Consider the following 18,853-nt stretch of genomic DNA (forward strand, 5'->3'; position numbering starts at 1 on the left):
CTCTGATTGGCTAAGCAATGTAACGTGATCCTCTGATTGGCTAAGCAATGTAACGTGATCCTCTGATTGGCTAAGCAATGTAACGTGATCCTCTGCAGCAAGTGATGGCAAAGCGGGGCGTCATCACGACTTTACACAAGTGTGTCTTTACCTCCGCAGCAGAGGCTCCGCCGAACCCCTGAGACCGACTCACTGAACCCCTGGGGTTCGATCGAACCCAGGTTAAGAACCAGAAATCTTGGTTCTGTGTGTCTGTTTTCTGACACCGTTTGTTTTCTCCACTGCTGAACAGATAAGCCTCCTCTTCATGTTCGGTTTGCTACCCAAAGCCTGAACGTTTTGCTGGAACTGGTCATTCCTGCTGCGCTTGCTAACGGCCTGATTCCAGAAAAAACGCCCCACAGCATGATGCTTCCCCCTCCGCCTTACTTCCAGAGGGTTCTTTAGCAGAACAAACCTTTAGAAAAGTCGTCCATTACACGAGCTTTGGGAAACTTTAGATATTTTTTTTACAAAGCTTGGATGTTTTAATTAGTAATAAATTAATTCCATCTCACCTCTTTTAATGTCGTTTTCTGACTTTTCATCCAGTTTTTCACCATATTCTCATTTCTAGATATCTGCACTGTTAGAAATTATTTTGTGCTCTTCTCCTGACTTATACCTTTAAACATATTTCGCAAGTCCTCTTGACATTCAGAGTGAGATGACACTGAGAAAAGCGATTTCTGCACTCAATCAGATGGCAGGTGAATAATGAACACTATGCAGCCACATTATTTTACTTCATTTCCCCCCATTTTTTATGTTGTAATTCTCCAGGAAACCACCAGGTGGCGGGGTTACATCTTGGCAGGCTTCGGTGGTGCCAGACCATATTATCTGCTGGCTGCATCTCTGAAATATGAAAGTGACAGACAGGATTTCTGCTTGAGCTACGGGACGTAAATGTTGTTTTCCAACTTATTCAGAATATTTCCCAGCAGACCCGCGACCTCCTGCAAGGTTCTGGCAAATTGGCTTGCAGGAGGAAATCCATCCTGGTTTCCTTCAAGCAGCAGCAGACCTGCTGGAGAGCGGCAAAGGAACGACTCTGACGCTTCTGTCTGGGGTGAACTCAAATAAGATTCATATTTTTAAAGCACCACCACTTGCAGATTTCTCCTGTTTTTGTTTTTCTCTTAAATATTCTGGATCAAACACATTTAATGAAATACAAGCTACGTTCACAAACCAAACAAAATTACATTTTTGTTTCTTTTTTCCCCCTATTATGTGACCAATACTCAACTTTTTCACGGCAGTCTGAACGGCCCGACATCCCATAAAAAAAATAAAAAATCAGATTTCTTCCACTTCCTTATGTGGCAGAAATCAGATAAATATCTATAGCTCATCTGCCACTGCAGGCAGGAAAAACGTACATTTACAGCAAAGAACTCGGAAATTTTGAGTTTAATCTCAAAATGTTTGAGCAAAAAGGAAATTTATGAGCTTCAGTAGTTTAATATATGCGAGAAAAATTCCAGATTAATCAGACTTCGAAATATCAAAGTTTGAAAATTTGAAAATGTTCAAGTTTTGAACATTTTTATCACATTTCTGAGTCGTCTAAAATTTTCAGAATTTTTTTTCTAGTTTTTTTTTTTTCTCTATTGGAGCAAAAAAAAATCCTTGTTTTTCTAGAAATGTTCTGAGGTTAATCTCAAAATTACTTAGTTTTTTCTCACAAATTTTCAGCTTTTGGAGCTCAAAATTTTCAGAGATTAATCTTGAAGGCTCCACCACGCCGTCTGATGGTTTTCAAAGCGTCTGCAAATCATCACATTTTCCTTTCCAGATGAATTTGTTACGACTTTCTTTTATGAAATAGATTATTGCTCCTTAACCTTTTAGCTTACTTCATGTTTTCAGTCAGAATCTTTTTAAAAGATTTATTGAGTTTAGAAATCGAACACATCTGGATGTTTATGAGTTGGTCTTCACCTTCCACAAATGAAACTATCAGCTACAACCAGCTTTTTGTGCTCAAGTTAAAATAAAGTAGAAAAGCAGGAGAAATGTGTCTGTTTTCACTTTGGTGGCTGCAGAAAAAGCAAAAGCTGCTGCGTTTAGTAACAGAGATCTATAGGAAGCAGTAATGTGCATATTACATTTGTTTACAAGTCCAGGTTCAGTAGCTAAATCTAAATTAAAGTGCTTCCAGCAAACGAGACGCGCTGTATATGCAGTGAGTTTATGTGTCTATAAAACCAGACCCACTGAGGCCTGTAAGGTTCAGGAAATGCTGTCCTCATGCCGAACATCAGCCCTGTAGGACGCCGTCGGATTTCCATCAGCCCAGCCGCACTTTGAGGGTTAACGTCCTCCGTCTCTTTGCCCCGGTCACTTTCTGTATGTCACTCACTCCGCTGGGAGCTCGTTATTGTCTCAGCCAATCATACCTCAACCTTAATTAACTCAGGAAATTGCATTCCTGTATTTACAGCCCTAATAACTCGCCTGGCCTGCTGAAAAGGTCACATCAACAGTTTAGCAGGTTTTTGCCCTACAGCACCGTAACCCAGAGGGACTGAAAGAGAAGCAAAAACCTCAGGGAGCCTGTAAAAAATCATAAAAAGTGTTTTTTGACCTTTGAACGTACTGAGATTCAGCTCAAAATGTCCAGGAAGTTGTCAGCTTAATCGCTGGAAAATAGGCGTATGTGGAAGAAGAAGAAGGCGACGCGGCGGCACGTGTCAGAAACTGTTAACGTGCCGTTTCCTGATGCCACAGACAGACGATGCGCCTGAAGGGTGAATGTCAGCGAGCGGATGTGTGCGAGTTCACAGCTGAGATGCTGAGATCTGATCGTCTGGGGACAGAAATCATTTATAATTTCTCTGCTTTTTTGGGAAACAACATGTGATTTATATGGAGCAGCGTTTGAAAAACCCCAACAGAATGACGGCGCTGTGCAACGTGCTGGAAAAGACAAGTGCTTTGTTGTTGACTTGCCATTCTTGTTGGTTGTGCAGGAGGCTCCACTTCTGCTTTTCAAAGATGTTTTGCTTCTTCAGCGCCTGGAAGAATTGGTTTTATAGAAAAGAAGCATAAAGAAGAATACTCAGTCAACAAGATTAAGCTAAAAAGCAAAACATAAGAAAAGGGACGCAGCACTGCACCTTCCAAACATATAATCTACAAAACGTTTTTATCTTTTGTCTCTTTGGAAATCCTTATTCTAATCGTCCAATCAGCGGCCAGCTGGTATGTTAGGAAGATGAATCTCTATTGTTTTTCTTCTTGATGTAAGGAGACACCAGGGAAGACTCAGACTTTGTTTGAGCCTTTGTGCCCCCACTGGTTCACGGTTTTTGCTGTCCATACCAGGGTGATGCTGCAGTAGTTTGGGGATAATGAGCGAACTGCATCGGGTGTCGTCCTGGTCCGTGGAAGAGGTGCTGGAGTGGATTCAGGAGCAGCATCCAGGACTCATGGAGACTCTCTACAAAGGCATCATCAAACACGACATATCAGGTACAAATAATCCCATCTTTTGAGATCTAAACGTTCAGATTTTATGTTAAACTCTACAGGGTTTTAGGATGCGTTCACACCAACCCGGTGTATTCTGGGCCAGACAATCTGGTTCGTTTAGGGAAGTGTGGATGTGTACTTGACCAAAAACATCAACTCTGCTCCGCCTCGAGACCTCGGTCTTGGTTTGGTTGATGTAAGAAAGAGTGGTAAACACAGAAAGAGTTGCCAAAAGGCAACTGATGTTAAAGTAAGTAAAGAAGGATGAAGCAAAAACTTAAAAACAAAGGGTGCGTTCCCACTGGCCCGCTTCAGTCCGGTTCAGTCCGGTTCAGTCCGCTTCAGTCCGGTTCAATCAGCTTCAGTCCGGTTCAATCCGGTTAAATCAGCTTCAGTCCGCTTCAGTCCGGTTCAATCCGGTTCAGTCCGCTTCAGTCTGGTTCAGTCGGGTTCAATCCGCTTCAGTCCGGTTCAATCCGGTTCAGTCCGCNCAGTCCGCTTCAGTCTGGTTCAGTCGGGTTCAATCCGCTTCAGTCCGGTTCAATCCGGTTCAGTCCGCTTCAGTCTGGTTCAGTCGGGTTCAATCAGCTTCAGTCCGCTTTAGTCCGGTTCAATCAGCTTCAGTCCGCTTCAGTCCGGTTCAATCCGGTTCAATCAGCTTCAGTCCGCTTCAGTCCAACCGAAGTTCGTTTGACTAGAAAGTCCGGTTCATTTGGCGAGGTGCAAATACGTAATCGACCAAAAAAGTGAACTCTGGTCCGCCTACAAACCTCAGTCTCAGTTTAATCGAAGTGAGCTCTAACAGGAAGTGAACTACAGCGCAGGGCATTCTGGGTAAATACAACCAAAACAAACACTAAGTCTAGCGCTAGCGGAGAAACTACTCGTCGTTTTTTTATCAAAGACAAAACAAAGCAAAACATTTCATGAAGAAGAAAGTTGCGCTCTTCTTTAGAGGTTTTTATATTGTTTTCTTCAGTGGTTTTTGCTGCAGCGCCCCCTCTGGCGGGAAGGGGAACAGGTTTTTTGAAAGATTTGATAATTAAAAACCGCAGCAGCTGAAAATGTAACAAATGTTGCAGTTTTGGACAATGAGGTGTGAAAACATCTTTAGTTCAGTTCCCTGGTGTGAATGCTGATTTGTGGGTTATAAACGACTTTGCAGGCCGAGCTCTACTGAGACTAAGGGAACATCACCTGCAGCTTCTCGGGGTGGAGGACGACGAGCAGCAGCAGGAAATACTGCAGGACCTTCTGCTTCTCAGAGTTCAGGAAGAAATCAATGAACTCAATGACATCTGCTCTGGTAAATACACCAGCGGCTGAGCAGCATGCTGATACCATACAGTCAGAAAAATCAGCTCTGCACAGAAGTGCAACATTAACGTAGATGAAAACGGCTCATTTGGCTCTTAAAAACATGTAAGCTCAGTAAACATTGACTTTATTTGATCTCTTGTCTCCTGACCAGACTGTTTTTCTTCATAAAGACGGCGAAACGACAGAAAGATACCAGCTGGGTTCTTATTTCCCGTCTGTCCATTCATCTGTGCGAAGGAGATTGAAAGGTGGCAGTGATGGAAATAACAAGAGAAGGTGAACAGAGAGGAGGATCGATGGGAAGAGGAGAGAGAGAGAGAGAGGAAGAGAGAGAGAGAGAGAAAAACCCATTTCCTGTGTGAAATTTGACCCTCGCAGATGGATGAGATTAGTTTTTGTCTGGTTGTCTTTTTTTTTTTTTTATCCCTATTGTCCATTTGTCTCCGTCCTTTTCCTCCGTCTGTATTCTGTTCAACCATACCAGTATCAAATATCCTGCAAATCTGTATTAAATAACCTCCCAGCACCCAGAAAGCCCTTGTGGTGGATGCTAAGAACTGCAAAAAATAAAAAAATTTAAGAAACCAGCTCTAGAAAGCCATTTTGTTTGCTGATTTTCTTTTTGTTTTATAATTGTAAGTACATTTTATAAAGTATTTACACAGTATGAACTGTTCAATATGTTGTCATACTAAAACTCTTTCATTTAGGCTCAAAATCTAAAACTTGTTAAATTAGTTTGACTTAAAGAGCAGAAGATCGTAGACACAACTAAATGTTTTACAGTGCACCACTTCCTGTCGTCGTCTCTTTACCAGTGATAACATCCAGTAACGCTGCATTTTTGCAAAATGAACTAATTTCCATACAGTAAAAAAAAAAAAAACTCATCCTAACATAAAAACTTCATCGGGTTTTTCCAGAATTGTTGTTTCCGTTTATTTTTGCAGTTCCAGTTTGAATCACATGTTTTATTTCTCATCCATCCATTCATTGTTTTATTTTAAAAAAAAATTTATTCTCACTGCTAAAAAACATTAATTTGTACTGAAGGTTTGGTGGAAAAGCAGGTCACAACATTTTCTTTATTTTTGCAGGTTTCAGTTTGAAGTTTTTCATCTTGGAAACATTTATTGAAAAGCAAAGACTAAAAATCTGAAAATTTTATAAAGATTTGTTATTTAAACTTCTTTTCTTCCTATATATAAAACTTTAAATCATAAAAAGTAAATCAGAAGATGCTGATATGCTTCCCTTCTGAAATATATTTTCATTTTTTTCTTTAAAATAGACTTTGACATTTATTTTCATTTCTCTGCTTGTTATTAGATGTTTGTCTTTTTAGTTCACAGCTAAACACAGAAGTGCAAAAAATTTAAAGAAGCCAGATCAACAGAGTTTGAGCTGAGCACTTTCAAGTAGTAATCCAGGCCTTTATCACAACTCGGTTGGATTATTGCAATTCCTTATACGTTGGTGTAAGCCAGTCCTCTCTGTCTCGTCTTCAGCTGGTCCAGAATGCTGCTGCACGGCTTTTAACTGGATCGCGGAAGAGAGAACATGTTACCCCTATTTTATCCTCTCTGCACTGGTTACCTGTCCATTTTAGAGTCCATTTTAAAATTATTTTATTTGTTTTTAAATCTTTAAATGGCCTTGCCCCCTCCTATCTTTCTGAGCTGCTACATGTACGCTGCCCTTCCCGAGCTCTCAGATCAGCGAGTCAACTGTACCTGGAGGTGCCGAGGACTTTGAGGAAGCTCAGAGGGGACAGGSCGTTTGCTGTGGCAGCTCCTAAACTTTGGAACTCTTTGCCAATGTCGGTAAAACGGGCCACTTCTCTGGCAACTTTTAAATCTGCTCTTAAGACTCACCTTTTTCGGCTTTGATTCAGTTTGAGCTGCTGTTACTTTTAGTTACTTTTATTGTTTTTTTTTAGATTACTTATTGTGATATTTATTATGACTGCATATTTGGGTATGTTCTTGTATTGCATTGTGTGTCTTCATTTTAAGTGATTGTATTTTTGGTGTTAGTGTGCTTTTCATTTTTATTTCACTTGTTTTAATTCTGTGGCTTTACAGCACTTTGGTCAGTGGAACTGTTTTAAAGTGCTATATAAATAAACTTGGCTTGGCTTTTCAGGTTTTTGCCACAGGAAAAAAAAACWAATTAAAATGAGTAAAAAAACAACAATTTTAAACAGAAATCTGCTAAATAAGAAGCATCTCTGCGGCTTCTTCTGATATTTCATATATTAAATTACAAAACCTGAACTGAAATAGTTTTGCTGGTTGCTTTTCCTTCTTTCTGACTGATCTAAACTGAAAAATATTTTATTTTTACTTTAACGTAGAAAGAGAAACATTTAAATAATTGTTTGCAGTGATAAAGCAGCTTATCTAAAGATGAGGGTCTTTTCGCCGACATCAAAACCGTTTGTGCTGCGCGTCAAAGTTTCAGGCAGTGAAATAAAAAGTGCTGCTTTTGCAACATAATCTTGGCTGCTTGCTTTCTTCCTAATCATCCGTCTTTTTGGACGCCGGAGTGCAATCATGAATCATTTGTTTGTGGCGGAGCGGCTTTTACAGCTGCAGCTCCACGCCTCATAAATACCCAGAGTTTCCACCATAACTCAGGTTTTTCTCTGTCGTCGGGAAAATCCTCCGGGAGAAAGCGCACGGCAAGATCTACTGCTAAAGCTAAAGGTCATAATAATGAAAACATATTAATGTGCAGGAGTCATAAGAGTTGAGGACAGAGTTGATGAAGTGTGTAATAAAACGTTGCATCACTCGTATATCAGCCAGAGTTACTGTTTCACACGAAAGGACAGAAAACGCAGGTAAAAGTTAAAATCTCTGCTCTAATATCCATAAACCATAAAAAAGGTTTCATGACCTGTTGAAAAAAAGCTTCTCCTTTTTGATTTCTTGCTGTCATTTTTGAAGAATCAATATTTTATTTCAATTCCTGGGTTTTAAAATAAGACATTTAAAAACAGAAGACGGATTTATTGTCTTCTGCTGATGTTTATGGAAAAGCGGATTGTTTCTGACTAATAAATACTTAAAAACATTCAGGATTCAGGGCATTTTCTTCATTTTATTAACCAGGTTAAACTAAAACGAAACCACTTTCAATGTTATGGGTACGACACGTTTACAGAAAAATACTTATTTAATCTTAAATGTAAATATTTTTGAACATTTTTGACTTTTTTACTGCTCTGATAATGTAATTAGCCTCATTCTCGGTTTACTCCAGTTTCAATAATTGATTAATCCAATTAATCGATTAATCCCAGCTCTAGGAGAGGCGTGCCACACTTTTTGGATTAAGCAGTCATACAGAATAAAGTAGATTATAAGCGCTGATGTAGCTAGTTTCAGATTAAAAAATAAGAATTACAGGAGAATCTTTGTTTTCAGTAACCGAGCTTCTCTTCTGTCAAAAAACATTTTATTTTAAATGTTGAGTTTTCATTTGCTGTAAGAGGAAAATCATCAATCATACATAAAAGCCATAAAACAAGTTTGTGTGTAATAAATCTTTGTAATGTGCTTCACTTAGTGAATTAAATTGCTGAAATAAATTAACTTTTTCAAACTCATTTAATATAAAAGACATTTTAAAAACCTTTTTTCTGCATTTCACAGTAAATCTTTATATTGTGTTGAGGTTTAACACGAGGTTCACTGCAAAAACACACAATATTACCATGTATTTTTGGTCTAGTTTCTAGTGCAAATCTCTTAATAGACCTGAAATGAGTCAAAATTAACTCACAAATAAGCTTGTTTTAAGTCAATATTCATATTGGATTAAAAATACTTATTTCACTGGCAGATTATTTCACTTATGACGATATTTGTACTAGAAAGACTTTTTTTCAGTTTCTGTAAAAGTTTTTTTTTACGCATTTTTTGTCTAGAAAAAATACTTATTTTGGAAAAAAGTTTTTTAATTCTAAAAATACTTTTTTTCCCCAGTTTCTAAAAAAGTTATTTGTTTCTAAAAATACAAACAAAAAAATCTGAAATATTTTCCGTCAGTGCATAAAAACCGTTTTTTATTTTCTAAAAAGAAAAACAAAAGGAAAGAATAAAAAACATGCACGGTTATCAAAATTTTTGATAAGATTTTGCGTTTTTGCAGTGCAACAACTATAACATTACTGTAGCCTGTATGTTACATTTCAGCTGGTAATATTAGTCAAGCTTTTGCAGCAACATGTTTGGGAATCTCTTTAAAAAAATCTCCACCCTGTTAGGTACATGCAGCAGCACGCTTGTGAAACTTTGCCCTTAAAGGTACAGTGTGTGAGGAAGAGAGCTTACACACACACACACACACACACACACACACACACACACACACACACACACACACACACACACACACACACCTTTTCCTCCTGTTCTCCTGAGCCTGTGTGTGTCTGAGTGTGATTAATCCTTCACGAGACGCCGTGGCATTTGACTGGGCAGGAACGACGACGGGGCAACGCTTAGTCAGCACAAACATAAATCCATCTCACCGGCACAAAGACGGCATGACGAACTGCAGCAGTGACCCCGACCACGAAGCTCAGATGAAATGTCTGCAGAAAAAAGAAGTAAACCGGGTTTAGCGTATGGAAAAACCTCAGAAACTCAAACTGGAGTCTGTTGAGTTCAAGACAACCGCAGGTAAAACATCCTGTGGTCATGAAGTTTATATATCTGTAGAAGACGGGTTCATCGTTTTCTACGTTTACAACAGTTTTAAAAATCAAAATCAAATTCAGATAAAACTTTCTACATTAATTGTTATTTACTAAAAGTAAAAGTTTGTCGTGTTTGCCTGTACACTACAAAAACACAAAATCTTACCAAGTATTTTTTGGTCTAGTTTCTAGCACACCTGGAAGGAGACAAAACCAACTTAAAAGTTACTTTTCAGCAAGACATAGGAGCTTGTTTTAAGTCAGTAAGTCCTTAATATTAATGAAACAGGACAAGTTCCACCGGCGCCGTTACCTAGCAACGCCAGCCAAGCCCAGCCCGTTACCTAGCAACGCCAGCCAAGCCCAGCCCGTTACCTAGCAACCCAGTTCTAGTTCCACTGGCAGATTATTTCACTTATAACATTACATTTTTCACATGTTATAAGTGAAACAATTTGCCAGTGAAACTAATACTTTTAGTGCAACTTTGCATTAAAATGTCATTTAACAAATAATGTAAACTTTACACTTTTTATGCAACTTCTGATGCAACTTTGCATTAAAAATGTAATTATTTACCGAATGCCACTTCATGACCACCATCATAAACATTCATGACGTTATGTCAGTCTTATGCCCACCACTTCAAATAAAGACCCTGAAAAATGGTAGCTGCTACAAAGCATCAAATTTAATCAGACGGGATAAAATAAAGCAAATCAAAGGAAATGTCTGCATTTAAAAAAAAAAAACAAACCTTAGGATCAGGGGTGTAGAATCCCAAAAATTGTACTAAAAAAAGAGCAGCACTATTTCAATATACTTAAAAATAATATTTATAACTCCAGAGTAGGAACAGCATTTGGTAAAAGTGCTGCTGCGCTAACGCGGCGCTGCAATCCGGTGTCTCTGTCTGGCCTCAGTGAACTTTGAACCCAGCTGTGAACCATCCACCATCTCCCAGCTTACAGCGCTCTTTCCGTCACTTTCTTGTGATCTATGCGAAGCTGCAGCTGCAGGATGGAAAGATCAATACTTACTTGAAGAAAAAATGAGTTTGCGCCAGTCCAGAAGAATGGAGGAAGCAGAGAGAAGTTCACTGCGAGTTCAGAGGGCTGTGACTCAGCAGCTCGCTTCACTTCAGAGGCTGCAGCAACACCAGACCCTGAAACAACATCCACTCTCATTACGACTCGCTGGAAGCGCCGGCTGCAAACCTGCTGATGGCATCCAACCTTTGTGTGATAACTACAGCAGTGCTGCTGGCGCAAACTGGCATGAAAAACACACACAGCTCCTGGATCTTCATGGCAGCATCTTGGGACTCAGACGGGTTTATGAGGATAAGATCTGTTGGTTAAAACCAGAGGCTGAAACACCTGGAGGAGGAGTTCAAAGTTTCTGTTTCATTTCATTTTAAAACTGTTTTTCCTTATTCGTAAACAAGGAAAAGATGTGAAGCTTCACTAGGATGTTACTAACCTTAGATTATGTTTTCAACCAATTAGCACACATACACTGTGAAAACACAATTAAAAAATACTTCATTAACCCCAAATTAATTAAATGTTATTGTAACTCATTCTTTATTCGGGTTCTTTCAGATTTGCTATTTGTCACACTTTAAAGGGGCAGTATTATGTATTTTCCAGGCAAATAGTGCCATTTTATAGCACCGTAAAGTAAACTGAATAAAAAATTGTAAAAATGCAATATATGTAATTATGACTTAAAAATAAGTTAACTTTGTTATTTAACGAATTGAAATTGTGTCTCTGTCTCTTTAAAACTCCTTCTCTTTCTGAAACATCACAACATTTCTCCTCTATTAACCCTTTAGCGACATTTTTACCAGCGTTTCACTGAGAAGTAGCTCCTATAATGAGTTCAGCAGATGTTTGCTAATTGCAGCTGGCTAGTCTGAAGGAGCAAAGTGCAGCAGAGGTGTGCTGTGAGGCAGAAACCCGGTAGCTTGGAAACTGCAGCTTAGGTCCAACCAGGCGTTTTGCACATCTGAATGGTTGCCATGGAGATTCAAGCATTTCTCAAGCATGCATGAAAGAATCAAAGAAAAACTGAAGGAACAACATTATAAAATGATGTAAAACTAAAAAAGAAAAGTTGATTTTACATAGTACGTTTAACGTGTAGATAACTCACATATACAAAATCAGTTTTCAAATATTTCAATTGTTAAGGGAAAAAGTTACCCAAACAACTTTGTGACAACATCTTAAATCATTGTGCTACTCTTGAAAAATCTGCATTAAACAACATAAGTGGCTATTAAAACTGCGCAAAAAGTGCTGATGAAAATGTTACAGTTCCACTTTGTCAAATTATTCACTTACAGCAAAACATTTTCCCGATGTTGTGAAATAATCTGCCAGTGGAACTAGAACTTTTTAAATATTAAGGAGTTATTTACTTAAAAACAAGCTCCTATTTGTTGCTTAAGAGTTACTTGTAAGATAGTTTTGTGTAGTAAGAAACTTTACTTACTTGGTGATATTTGGTGTTTTTGCAGTGAAAAATTAAATCCAACAACCGCTAAAATCTGTTTTGATTACATTTTGTGAAGAAGGAAGTTGCGCTCAGTATCTTCTCCAGAGGTTTTTATGTTGTTTCCTTCAGAAGTTCTCGGTGCAGCGCCCCCAGAGGCGAGGAGGAGAACAGGTTTTTCAACAACAGCAGCTGGAAATAAAAGGAAAGTTGCCATTTTTGTCCCCAATCGAACCGAATCTACGGAGTGTGAAAATACCCAACGTGTGATTGAAATGTTGAGCTTTTTTTCTCCATGCTCATGGATGTGTGTGTTTTGACCAGTCTCACCAGCAAACACAACCATTTGTCAAGACAAACCAGCGACACAGGAGGAAAGGTGCGTCCAGCAAACTGCATCCGCAAAAACAACAGAAAGAAAAAGATGTAGAAGTGGAAAAAACCCAAACACAGCATTTTATTACCTGGAAGTGGGAAAATGAGTTTTGTCAACAAATGGCCCATCTATTTCCCCTCACATCAATGGCTGCATGGCATGTGATTTATCTTCTCCGTATTGGAAGCAATGGAGTGAGAACAGAAGGGAGGGAGGAGAGGAGAGGATGGACTCCTGCTGCCCTGAACAGTCTTTTCTGCGTAACCACGAAAATATGTTACCTAGAGGGAGCAATAATCTGAGCAGAAATATGACAAAATCAGGAAATTTTACATGTCAGACAGTAAGCACACACTCTGCTGTAGCCAGGATCAAATAATTATGAAAGCAAAGCTCAGAATCAGAATTCAGGCAAAGATTAAAGATCAATTATTATTCAAAATTCACATTTTTCACATTTGGGTCTCAACTGCTTTTTAAAAACAGTCCAAGCAAATTTAAACAATTTTATTTTAATTCTTTAGAAATAAGTTTGTTTTTTTTGGCGTCTGGAAAACAAGCCGTTTTAATGCACCGTTGCTTAGCAACCCACGTTGAGCTCCAGCACATTTGGTCAGCTGGTTTTACCGCTGTACAATGGCTGCAGGAACAGACAAGAGTTTTGTTGTTGACTTACCGTCCAGAAACCACTGGCTCTATTCTTGTTGATTGTGCAGGAGGCTCCACTTCTTCTTTTCAAGGACATACGGTTGTATAATTACGCATCTGTTTGCAGCTATTTTCACGTGTGAGTGCACACGCTGAATTTGGGGGCGTGGCCAGCAGCAGACTATTTGCATTTAAAGTGACAGAGGCCCTGAAAGAGCTCAGGAAGAACAGGGCAGACTAAAATCTCCTTTTCTAAGAATTATTTTGTGCAAAATAATGTAATGAACATGTTACATGTTGTTATGTTTGTGAACCCCATAAGCATCAACTTGCACATTTAGAGAGAAGACTCCAAAGTATAACAATAACCGGTTCTGTTTGTCATTTTTGTATCGCCCACCAGGCCTTCACCGGCTTTAACGCACTTTCTGATTCGCTTTCCCATCCTCAGAAAGGAGCATTTCCCAATTTGTTTACTTTTAACGTTCGAATCCTCGTCTTGTTTTACTTGCTGGCATGTTTTAGAGTTCAATGTTGCAGAAGCAACCCTGGAAAAAGTAGAAACTGCTGGGAGGCAGCAGCTCCTTTCTGTTTGACTCGCTGCCAGACGAGCTGCTTGGCAGCAAAGGCAGAAAAACCTGGAGGAAAACCAACATGTCTCAGGTGGAGCAGGAGCAGGAGCAGGATCCTGTGTAGGACAAATTAACTTCGTCTGGCAGAGTTTCTGCTTCAGTGAAAAGAAGAACTAAAGGAAGATGGAAGAACTGAATTCATAAAATGGGTTTAAAACTAAGATTTTAAATCATAAGATGAAGCATTTCGGCACATTTTGGTAATTAAAGAGCTTCCAACACGGCTGTTTTTATAGGCTTCATTCTGTGACGCTACTTTTGGATAAAGACACCAGAGGGAATGCTGTGGTTGCCCTTTGCTGCACAATAAATTATAAACACAACCAAGATGATACATTTCTTTATGAACTAAACTGGCAATGAGAAGAAACTCTGGATCTGTTGGAAAACCCTTTAAATGTTTCTCTGCAAGCAAAAGGACTGCACATTTTTTATCTATCTACACTCAAATATCAAACATTTGGGCTCAAAAACCATAAATGAAGTATAATTTTTATCACAGCAAGAAAATATGAAAGACTTTTGAAACAGAAAACAACAGAATAAACTCAGGAAAACATCATTTATTGGTAGTTAATAAAAAATATATAAAATTTGTACATTTTGTGTCAGTTGTGTTATATATTGACTGAATAATCAGAAATTTGTGGTTTTCTCACATTATTAAACATAGACTTATTTATAAAATACAACAAAAAAGAAAACTTTTAGATTGACAAGAGTTTATATTTCAAAACTGAACCTCATTAAACCCCATTACTTCCCATACTGGACTCTGTTTGGTCCGTTTCTTTTTCCCGTTCTGGAATTCTGCCGCCATCTTTGTTTCAGTATCAACTGGCTTGCTTAAAGATGACCAATGGCGCCCTCTACTGGATGGGGGCTAAACTACAACACTGAAAGAAGGTCTGTTAATCAAATGGAACTAATAAATAACAATTAATCATAAATGGATTCATTGTTTTCATCCCTGCTTTGTTCTTTATTAATATCCAGATGATTATTGATGAATTGCTTAAAAGAGAAATGGTAAACAAACACATGTAGAGCATCTTTTTAACAGTTTGTTGATGGCTGATGTTCTGCATTAAGTTGAAAAGGTTTCAACAAACAGAAATGTAAAGTTATTTCCGTAATAAATACCCACTCTAGCTCTATAAACTGTTGCACCTTTAAAGCATCTTTTGACTGTAAGGTTTTCAGTTTTTATTTTCCAGTAACAAAATCTGAAGCAGTTTAGATGAATCTTTGCACACAGACTGTCAGGAAGTGACATGAAAAATCAATTTTCCCTGCAGAGATTTCACTTCACAAGTTGCTGCGACAGAAGCAACACGACGCTGGAAAAATGATAAAACTGAATTTATGAGCAAACAGAAAGTCGATTCAAAGGAAAATCTGAGATCTTATCTATTATTTCATCATGGTCACAATTGATGCAATTAATTAGCAAAAGATTCTCATCAATAGATGTAAATTTTGTAGTAATTGTTGGTAAAACAATGTGAAAAATCTTTAGGTTTCTACGTTTATTTCCTTTGATGCTTATTTAAAAATAAACTGTTGTTATAAGTCAACTAGAGAATAAATTTAGTTCTTTTTATTTCATTTTCTAAATATGACAGGAACAAAGTATGAAGCTACAGTGGAGTAGAAGGGTCACAATGAGAAAAACAAAAAAAAAATACGAGAAAAATGTAAAATCCCAAAAYAATATGAGATGAAACTCGTAGTATTATGAGAATAAAGGTAAAATAATACCAGAACAAGTGAAAGAAATCAGAATAAATTCAAAATATACCAGAATAAAGTCGAAATAACATCAGAATAAAATTAAAATAAATATTAGAATAAACTTAAAATAATACCAGAATAAAGTGGTAACATGATTTTATTCTTGTAATTAGCCTGAAACAATATGACATTTTAATTAAAAATATATTTTTTAAATCTACATTAGAGCCCAAATTTATTCGCCCTCATGACAGATTTAAGGTTTTACCTGCTTGTTTGTTAAAGTTTGGAGTCCAGAATCTGATAAAGATTAGGGTGATGGGAAGGAGTCCTGCCAGCGTAAAATACACATTAATTCATCCATTTCCAGTTTCCTGGCAGAGATCATCAGTTTTCTTCATTTTGGAGAGAAATATTACAAATCTAACTTCAATAAAACAAACAATTCAGGTTAAAATCCCAGCTGCGCTTCTTGTAGGACAGAAAATCTTTTTATATGTGTAATGATGCTGCTGACTTCTTTACCTTTTTACTCCAAATCTGATTTATTTTTATAATCTATCCTGACTCAAACCAATCCAGGATTAACCACAGATTAAACGACCAGAATCTGAGCAGCAGAAGGTCTGTAAACAGAATCTATAGTAGAAAACTGGTTGTGTTATTGCTGCTCTGATTATTTGGTGTTTTGTTTGCTGACAGCGCTCTTCACAGCAGGAATGATGTGTTATTTTTCTGCAGCTACTTGATGAAGTGTAATTATACTGTCTGCTCTCTGACAGCGATGGCCGTCAGACGAGCTGCGGTTCAAATGACACCACTGTCAACACAGAAACTATATTGTAAAATGTAATTTAGTGCCACAGGAGATGAAAACCAGCAGGAGGATCAGCTCATCAGCACATTTGACATTTAGCTACTCGTAGTTTGGTGAGACTGAATGGGGGGGGAAAAAAATCATCTTTCAGATATATGAATATTTAGATCTGAAAATTTCCAACTGCTGCAGGATTCATTTCACATCTGATGAATAAAAAAGGCCAAATGGGTAGAAGGTTACAATATTCATTTTTAACTGAATTAAGACCTTATAGATCTAAGGAATAAACAAACTGATGCTTCGCCTTCACATCATTTCTCCGTTTACATAGGAGCGAAGGACATAATCAGCTCCAGGTGTTTAACTGCAGCTGCTGTAGTTGTTATGCCAGACCAGTAGGTGGCACTGTGATTTTAACGTGTCATCAAACAAACATGCGCTTTTGACTCGGAATCAAGGCAGAAAAAAGGAATAAACTTCCACCAAAAAACAATCTGCAATTTTGAGATTACTCTAAGAAATTTTCTAGAAAAAATATGGAAACATCTGAGTTTGAAATGTTGAAAATTTGCTAGAAAAATTCTGAAATTTGGAAATTAATCTGAGAAATTCTCAAGAAAAAATAAGAAAATTTCTGATTTTTAAAAATGGGAAGTTTGCTAGAAAACCTCAGAAATTTTTAGATTAACCACAAATTCTAAAAAAGGAAATTTCTGAATTTTAAATGTTTAAAATTTGGTGGAAAAATTCTGAAATAAAATAAGGAAATTTCTGAGTTTCAAAAATCCACAATTTTTGACTTTTGAAACTCAGAAAATGTCCAAAAATTGAGAAACAACGACTCATATTCCTGACATTAAAAACATTCATTTATCGCCATACTAGTCACTGGGACTGACTAGTATATATTCCATTGAGGGAACATAGCTAACATATGATTTCCTCATTTATTAACATAAAGGCTCGTTTTGAAGTATAAGCTTTGCATTGCTTCAAAGAAATCAACCTGGAATGCGGAATTCATAACAAACATCTGCTCCACTGCTAGCAACCGTTAGCAACCGTACTGATTAAATAATATAAAAGTCCAAAAGATGGCAGTAATGTGCCATGCAAAACAAAAACATCCACAGTTTACAGGACACACTTCCTGCTAAAGTTGAAGAAAAAGCCACATATAAACCGAAAAATACAATATATGAAAAAAAATTAAGGATGCTCTCTGGTATTGTTCAGGGGCTGGATCTGGCCCACGGGCCATATTTTGGGGACCACTTGTAAGAACAACAGAAAACAGATACATTTCTTGGACTTTTTTTCTAAACTTCTTTAAAGTTAGGAATTGGATTCATTAAAATCGTTTTCTAGAAAAATCTGCATCACTTTCTTGCCATGCATGATTCTGGCGCAGCACAAGAAAAGAGACTTCTTCACTCCGGTTGCCGAGGTTTTCAGGATTAATAGCAAAGATGAAGAAGTGGATGGAGTGAGTGAAGCGATGAAGTGAGACTGGAAACAGATCAAAGTTGGCTCTCTGTGCCGCTCCGTTAACACCAACACGACCCTCTCAGATTTATCAACCCCTAATGGAGCGTGAACCCATCGACAGCAGCGAATCCCTCAGAGTTATCACAGCTCCAGTAAATTAGAGAGAGAGGGAGAAAAAGCTGCTCTCTTCAGAGACGCTGCTAGTTTTTATATCTGCCACAGTTTTAGATTAAACATTGAAAGATTTACAGGACCGCTCTGCTGCTGATTTGAGATGAGGCGCCTTCTGACGCATTGTTTTTTCAAGAGCTCTGATAAATCCAAACCTTTATTGGTTTCCTGTCCCCCGACTGTGTGAGATCCAGGATTTATTCTGCTCCCAGTTCCTGCAGACGCTCCGGTTCTGGCAGCAGAACAAGAGAAACACAGAAAAGTGCAGCGGCTGAAGAGAATCGAGGCCACAAGTTTAAAAAGAAACAAACTAAATTCAGTCACTGTGTGGTGAAATGCACAGAATAAAAACCAAACAGCAGCTTTGTATTTTTATATTCTGCCATGTTAAAACTGCAAACTTCAGCATATTTAATTTGAGGTAATTATGAAGTAAAAGGAAAATTTCACTCTGATGCCTCTAAATAAAATCTTTCAGTGAACAGAATCCAGCTATTCTGTGATGATCTCAGAGGTTTGTTTACTTTTTTACAAATTAAGAAAACTGTGCAAGACATTTATATTCTGATTTACTGTTCAATTAAAGTTTGGGATTTGACTAGGCCACCCATAAGACATGATAAACTTATATATTCCTCTGACTGTATTTTGGTTCATTGAACGGGAGCCGCCATCTTTTTTTGTCTTTTTGTGGCTGCTTTAATAAAAACTTTCCCACAGCATGCCACGACCACCACCATGTTTTCCCAAGTGAGGCGATATTAACGATTTTGTAAAGCATATAGAACTTCGCATAAAGTTCAAGTTCTGCAGATGAGACTCATAAAAAGTATTTTTCATCAACAATGACCTTCGTTTTTGTTTGTTTCCGGCAGATTTCTCTGGTTTCCCGTCAGTTTAAGTTGAGCATCTTCATGAAGGTTTGCAGTTGTGCG

At 37.8% G+C, this 18,853-nt stretch overlaps 1 protein-coding gene and 1 long non-coding RNA gene across 3 annotated transcripts; one reads left to right on the top strand and one right to left on the bottom strand.

Moving 5' to 3' along the window:
- Window positions 1-3,376: 3,376 nt before the first annotated feature.
- LOC103457267 (sterile alpha motif domain-containing protein 12-like) lies at window positions 3,377-5,426 on the top strand. Of its 2 annotated transcripts, none has more exons than XM_017302280.1 (3): window positions 3,377-3,519; window positions 4,685-4,825; window positions 4,991-5,426. In XM_017302280.1, exons 1-3 carry the CDS (start codon window positions 3,399-3,401, stop codon window positions 5,005-5,007), a joined length of 279 nt encoding a protein of 92 aa, XP_017157769.1. In that variant the 5' UTR covers window positions 3,377-3,398; the 3' UTR covers window positions 5,008-5,426. The 2 variants fall into 2 exon arrangements, with proteins under 2 accessions (XP_017157769.1, XP_017157768.1); XM_017302279.1 differs by having other exon boundaries at window positions 5,010-5,426.
- Window positions 3,400-12,086, bottom strand: LOC103457266 (uncharacterized). The gene is made up of 5 exons (XR_532414.2): window positions 12,050-12,086; window positions 10,783-10,897; window positions 10,588-10,712; window positions 9,380-9,442; window positions 3,400-3,487 (listed from the first exon to the last, which is right to left on the bottom strand). It is a non-coding gene; the product is annotated as an uncharacterized LOC103457266 (long non-coding RNA).
- Window positions 12,087-18,853: the final 6,767 nt, after the last annotated feature.

The sequence above is a fragment of the Poecilia reticulata genome, linkage group LG21 (genome assembly GCF_000633615.1).
Source record: "Poecilia reticulata strain Guanapo linkage group LG21, Guppy_female_1.0+MT, whole genome shotgun sequence".
NCBI lineage: Eukaryota > Metazoa > Chordata > Actinopteri > Cyprinodontiformes > Poeciliidae > Poecilia > Poecilia reticulata.